General features: G+C 52.4%; 1 protein-coding gene across 1 annotated transcript; it reads left to right on the forward strand.

Moving 5' to 3' along the window:
• The first annotated feature begins 830 nt into the window (after nucleotides 1–830).
• On the forward strand, nucleotides 831–2,450 carry LOC149810798 (ABC transporter F family member 3-like). The gene has a single exon (XM_089994112.1). It carries the CDS (start codon nucleotides 831–833, stop codon nucleotides 2,448–2,450), a length of 1,620 nt encoding a protein of 539 aa, XP_089850238.1.
• Nucleotides 2,451–7,056: the final 4,606 nt, after the last annotated feature.

Raw genomic sequence — 7,056 nt, forward strand, 5'->3', positions numbered from 1 at the left:
GCCGGTTACATGTTGTCGTCAAAACGATGTGCCAATTCTGATTTGATAATCTGGTACATTCCCCAGTCTGCTTGCTCCCATTGCTGCCGTCGGTATACATAAGGTTTGCACATTTATATCTGGCACACAGGCTTCCTCGCGCAAGGGTGTCTTTCTGCGTAACGTGTCCGTCAAAGTGTTCGCGGTACGTTCCGGTGCAGGGGGCCGGGAAGGTTTGCTTGGTCGTCGCTACAAGTCAGGTATTGTTATACTGATTGGAGTACAGATCGAATTCCGGGAATGAAAATGACGTGCAAGACAATGATTTGCAAGACACCTGCTGGCGTCCGTCAGGGAAAAATGCATCCATCCATCATCTCAAAAATGTCGAACCAGTGAGCCAGTCACCTTCGCGCTGAGCGACGATATTCCAGACACGGGTCTCCTGAATGCACGTGCAGCATAGATCATGGCAGACTTTTGATCTGTGGCATTGATGATAAGATTGATCGATAGCGTGTGACGCGTGGCAGGCATGGACGTGCTGTTACCAGCCCCCCCGGCAGGCCTCGCGGCCACGTCGCAAAAGTCACGTTTTCACGCCCCCGATTCTGCATCCGCCTCGCACGAAATCGACATTTCATGACGTTCAACTCGCCATTGGCACGAAAGATTTACTAGTTGACGCGCGTTTGCAACTCAATGCGGGTGTGCGTTACGGGCTGGTTGGCAGAAACGGCGTTGGAAAGTCCATCCTTTTGAAGAGCATCGCGTACCACTGGCTGCCTGGTGTGCCAAAGGATGTCAATATCTTTTACGTAGATCAACTCGAGGACCGCAGTGAAGACGACATGAACGCTGAAGTGATCGACTGTGTTGTTCGAGCCGACCAAAGGCAAACCCAACGCCGCGACGAGATCCACCGCCTCGAAGCAGCGCTCGCGTCCGAAAACGTAGAAGTCATGGAGCAAGCCATATTCGAGAGTCACCGTGCACAGGCGACGAAAGATTTAGTAGAGGCAAAGGAAAAGGCTGCTCGCACGAGTGGTGCACGGGGACTGCAGGCTCGTCGGAATGTCAAGGAGTTTGAAAGGAAGCTAGCGACCATGACAGTGAACCCCTGTGAGTCAGCAAGTGAAGCCATCCAGGAGCTTCTACAGCCGCTATACACAATTGCAGAAGATGAAGCAATGCTGAAAGCGAAGGCCGAGCGCATCTTAGTGAGTTTGAAGTTTCCGGTCGCCATGATCCATCAAAAGTTCCACACGCTGTCCGGCGGCTGGCGCATGCGGGTGGCGCTCGCCATGGCAATATTCGTGGAGGCCAAGATAATTTTGCTGGATGAGCCCACAAATCACATGGACTTACCAGGCATTCTTAACCTCAAGCGCTTCATCCAGGCCCTCGATGATGTCACGCTCGTCATCGTGTCGCATGACCGTGCATTCCTAGACGACACCGTCGACGAGATCATCCTGCTGCGGAACCAGAAGCTCAGCTACTATGCCGGGAACTACGAGGCATACCTGACGACTGTCAGTGAGCAGAAAGCGCACCGACAACGACTGCGAGAAGCTCTCGCGAAGAAACACGATCGGATAGAGCAAAGCATTCAAGAGGGGCAGGCTCATGCAAAGAAAACTGCCGACTCAAAGAAAATGTCTCAGATGGCTTCGCGGCAACGGAAGCTGGACGAGCGCTTCGGCGTCGAAACAAATGCTCTCGGGCACCGTTTCAAGCTCAATCGCGACCGCGCAGGGTATCACAACACACTCCGAGACGACGTGGAAGATGAGTATGTCGAGCCCTTGGTTGTTTGGAAGCTGCCTGCGCCCCCACCGCTTCGTACGCGGGGGCCGTTGCTGGCCGTGGACGATATCTCGTTTTGGTACCGTCGGGGTTATCCGGTCCTAGAACACGTCACGATGACGATCGAACCCGGTGCGCGGGTTGCGATAGTCGGTGCGAACGGCGAGGGCAAGACGACGTTGATGGGGTTGCTGTCGGGAAAGCTAGAGCCCGCTCGAGGGCGGGTCGCGGTGCACCCTCAAGCACGGCTCGCGTATTTTGAGCAGCACTTTGTGGACGATGCGAGGGCGCTGGAGGAGTCTCCGCTGGCGTACCTGGCTGCGCGGCACGAAGGCGTGAAAGAGCAGGAGCTCTACGCGCATTTGGGGTCGTTTGGACTTCAGGGCGCTCGAGCGCGGCAGCCGCTGAGATCCCTTTCGGGGGGGCAAGTCGTGCGTTTCGCGTTCGCTTGTCTCACGATGACGGCCCCCCATGCGCTGCTATTGGACGAGCCGAGCAATCATTTGGACCTGGATGCGGTGGAGGCCCTCGTTCAGGCCCTCACTGCGTTCCCTGGCGCCGTTGTGGTGGTCTCGCACGATGTGTATTTCGTGCGTAAGCTCGCTGGAGGCAATGTCTTTACTGTGAAAGACCACAGAGTGCTGTTGACGGGCGCTCCTTGATGCGGATTGCGTTGCTGCAAGAAACCAATGCTTCTTAGGATGGCACTGATGTTGAACAACTGGTTTTTGTTGAGATCTCTCGTCAGAGCAGCCGCTGTCCTCGTGGCCGTTCATTTGTTAGGTAGCTTGAAGAATGCAAGCATGATCTTAAGTTGCAATTGGTGTCGCCAATATCTATGTGGATGCGGTTGTGTTGTAAAAGGAGATATCATGTGCTGCCATTTAGGCCGTGTGGTATCTGTGCTGCACATTACCCACCCAAATGCGGCACGGGCACTAGGCAGGAGCGAGCTTTGATTCATTGCTGAACGCATTAAAAGAATGGAATGGCGAGGTACTTTGCAGGGAATACAAAAGATATGAACCCTCTACTCAGTCTGTACCGGTAGCCGGTAGCCGTTTCCGGGCTTCAGGGCAGTTCAGCTCGCCTTGCTTTTCAATACTTTGAACAAGTAATCGGCACTTCTACGCGCTCTTATGTGAGGCTTCAAAGTATGTGGAAGGCGGCAGGCTAGTAGCCACCCACTCATCCGAGCATGGCTGCTAACAACCGCACCCTTTGAAAGCTTGGATGCAGCTGCTTGCTCTTCTGCCGCTCTCAGCATTCCTTGAGTGTAGCACGTGTTGATGATGAAATCCCCAACCAGGAGTGTATGGGGCGACAGTGTGTGCAGCGCCAATCAACATTCGCATTCTTTCTGACAAGACAGTCGCAAAAGAAACCACACATTCCTCCGTTGACAAAGTTCATTACATTTTCTGGCAATGTGCACGAGGCACTCATTCACAAGAAGGCGTGGCGGCAGAGTACCTGATTGCTACAAAGTGCAATCACACAAGACAACATTTAAAAAAACTACGCTTGCAAAACTATACTCGGACATACGGAGGATCATACATGCAACAGCCTTTGATATCTCACTTTGAAGACATCGAGCAGTAAAATGTTTGATGTTTACTGTCATGTACTGAATGACGAAGTACTGGATGTCCACACTTGGGAACCTGCATTCGCCTGGTACAATGCATTCTGGATAAAGATCGAACAGAAATATAAATCTGTCAGCCTGGTAGGCGATCAGTGTGTTTGCTTACCGAAGCTGCCCATTCCATGCGCAACGCAGGAAATGCATTACACGCCTTGTACTGGGACTGCTCTGTGTACGTGTAGTTTGCTGCAAAGACCTCGGATTTGTCGGCACTTGGCAACCGACAGGGATACAAACATGGGACATCTGCAGTGTAGACCTGGACTTGTATGCTCCAAGGCCCAAGCCTGCTCGCGGGGTGCTGGACAATGGTCGGGTGTTGCGTCTGCATTCATATGGGTCATGTCCTTGTCACCCTCAACAACACAGGCAACTGTCCCAGTACATTACTGTGGCGCAGCCTCCTCAAGCCTTGAGATCCTGAATGTCTGCCTTCCATTAGTTTCCGTTGGAAACTTTGAAGCAGCTGGCTGGCTTCTCTGCGATCTAAGTTGCATTTGCTGGCTTCTCGGTGATCGTACTTGCGTTTGTACTCATGTCATCTCCAAAACATCGCTGCGCTTGCAAATCGCATCTGGCATGCAGTCACGGTGTGCCTCACTACGTGTCATTGGGCCGGGGAGATGCACGGTACTCAGGGTTGTCGACTCTCGTTGATGTTGTGGGCAGTTCTGTGGAGCCTGCCTTCCCTTGTGGGTCTTTACGAAGAGCCATAACCAAGAAGTGCACCACTGCACTTGCGATTGCAGCGAGTGCAATTCCTATCTGCAAGGTGAACGAACCCATCAGAAATCACTCTTTGCTACATGCCGTGTACATCGTGGGCTGTCCAAAAGGCCATGCTTTATGCTGCTGTGTAACCAAAGAACTTGCAGAGATGTGTAAAAGGGTGGGAAAGAGTGTGTTTACACTGAGCGACCGGTTTCGCCCTTGCTCAAGGGGCTCTTCGGACGGCAATGAACTGCTAAACGGAATCTGTATCCAGACTATAAATGCTATGAGCCAGGCATGCAACAAGACACAAGATACGTGTCCAATGAAACGTTGTCGTACGCAGAGATGTGCTTTAGCACGCATGGGAACGGCACAGCATCTCCTCTCGTTCCTCCCGCGAGCCAAAACTAAGGCCCAGATGGTCCCACATGCCTTGTTGCAGCAATGGCCAGTGTCAGCCTGAAATAGAAAGTTGAGGAAGTTGCTGACGTGACATTGAGTGCACAGAAAGCACAAACAATGCAAGTGTCGTGTTTTGGCAGACGTAAGGCATCTGTCCTGAAGAACGGACAGGACAGTGCTGGTTATTGGTGGACAATGGTTCGCCGATTTGTCTCGTGAATGAGTTTGAATGAATGTGTCACATTAGAGCATGTCTGCAACGAACGGAAAGGAGTGAGTGCAGTAGGGATGCACAACTTGGACGTGAACACTGGCATGCATTGGCATACCACGCAACGTGCTTATCAGAATTACCAACAAAACTACCAGTTTGGTGTCAAGCCTTTTGCCGTTTTCAGTGCTAGGGGTGGCAAGCTCTTGCAAGGCGGGAGACTGGCAATCTGACTGGACCGTCTGAGCAGAGCTGATCTCATGACAAGAAGTCTCATTGCAGGCTGCGACGACCTGCAAAAGATTTGACAAGTGCTTCCTGAACAGCTTGGATGGTCGCCTTACTGCAGAGAAGCACAGCATGAGGAAAAAATAAGGCCAAGCTTTGGTACCTCATGGTGACTCCGATACACGCAAGGCAGCAGTGTTTCACCAGATCATGTGGTTTGCGAGTCCAAATGCCGGGAAAAGCATGGATTATGTGGACCAAAGTAGGGTCCAAAACCCATCCTGGCAAAGCACTGCAAGGCAAAGGTGGCAATGCTGGAGACTGGTGTAATGGTTAACATAAGAAATATTGTAACAATATCAACAAACGGGCGGCCACAGTCACGCTTTTGGACTCGCCGCTAAGCTTACATGGAGGAAATTGGATGAATTTGCAGGTATGGTCATACCCAAAATGATGTCACGCTCCCAAAAGAATCGCCCGTTGGTATGTTACGTAGTGGAACACAAGCAGTAACGATTCTTGAGTTGCCCTTGCAGCTGCCAATCTCTGCGTGGATGCGACAAGAGTCGCATCATGGTGAAATAACAGAAAGAGCGAAGAGCGCACCCACGCTCCAGTGGACAGCAGCTTGGAGCCGCTCTTGCGCTGGTAGAGGTATATTCCGATACCGATATTAACCAGCGCCAGGACCAGCATAACCCGAGCTGCGGTGAAGTGGAAGGTGTTCCAAAGCGGACGCCGAGGCGCCTGCTTATCTGGTCTCAGGAACAGGGCGACAACCCACTGAATGCCCAGCAGTCCGGTCACGATCCAGGCAAACGCGGCATGCACATGCAAGATGTTGTCCTCGGCGTAGTCGCCAAACTTGGCAAACACGATGATCAGGGAAACGATGTGCACCAGAAGGGCCAGCAGCTGCAAGAAGCGATGCATGTGGAACCACATGGCGTCCTTGGAGAAGACTGCGCTCCATTTGCCCTTGAACCTGAACCTCAATCGCCGCGTCAAACTCTGACAGCGTATTTGCGCACGCTTCTGCAATTTGGATGCGGTAGTGTTGTACAGATACATCATCACTACATCACAAAAACAATGGCAGAAATGGTCAACAAGCAACCAAGGCAGCACATACAAAGTGACAGAGCTCACTGAACGTCAGAAACTTCATCAACATCATCCTTCGGTTCACGGACCTTCCTGACGCCATGACTAGAGATGTACCTCACCCTGAGAACGCAACCGCAACAGCATGCATGGGTACAGTTGGGGGCGCCTTTTGGGTGCAATATTAGGAAAGACGCTGAGGCATGAGACAGCGCCGATCCCGCATGCGCACGCAAGCAAAGCACAGCATGTATGCGTCATTCCTGAGTCAGCACACTTTGTATTAGCCAACTTCAAATGACGATCAGGATGAGCCATGTACAGAGGTTGCATCCCTTGCATACCCGTACCCGTTTCAATATCCGTTGCAGAAGTGATGTTGGAAACGTGCAAAGCACGTGTGAACCGATGGCAGGAACACCATTTGAACCAGGGACGATGCGACGGAGTTTCCAGGCATGTTCAGGACAGCATGGAGCCCAACTTTTGGGGGCTTGTCATCCCAATGTGCCTGTGTCATACAGGGAGTGAAGCGGCCTTGGGAGAGGGCTATGATTGCTGATGCCAGCCATGCTCACATCATGTATGCGCAACGATGTGAGCGCCGCAAGAGGCTCCATCGAGGCAGCCGTGAACACCAAGACAATGATGTAAGCTCAAGCTGTACTTAAGTCTCGGTGGCCATCGCCCCCCAAGAAAATAGCGCTGCAGCAGCGCCTCCCAAGCTCTCGGGAGCAATAGTGAGTTGTAAAAGCGCGGGTGTGCCACCACACACCCTGCACATAACGTGCCTATGAGTTGAGTACGACCAGCCAGACAGCAAGATGAAGGGAAGGCAACGCACTTCGCAAAGCCGACGGCATGCGGCACAAACAGCGCCCACGCGGCGATCATCAGCGCACCGTGCGTGATCCAGAACTTGTCCTTGGGAGAGGTTGTCGTGAGCGCAACTGTG

Source organism: Nuphar pumila, unplaced genomic scaffold (assembly GCF_984573655.1).
Source record: "Nuphar pumila unplaced genomic scaffold, dmNupPumi1.hap1.1 HAP1_SCAFFOLD_202, whole genome shotgun sequence".
Classification (NCBI taxonomy): Eukaryota; Viridiplantae; Streptophyta; class Magnoliopsida; order Nymphaeales; family Nymphaeaceae; genus Nuphar; species Nuphar pumila.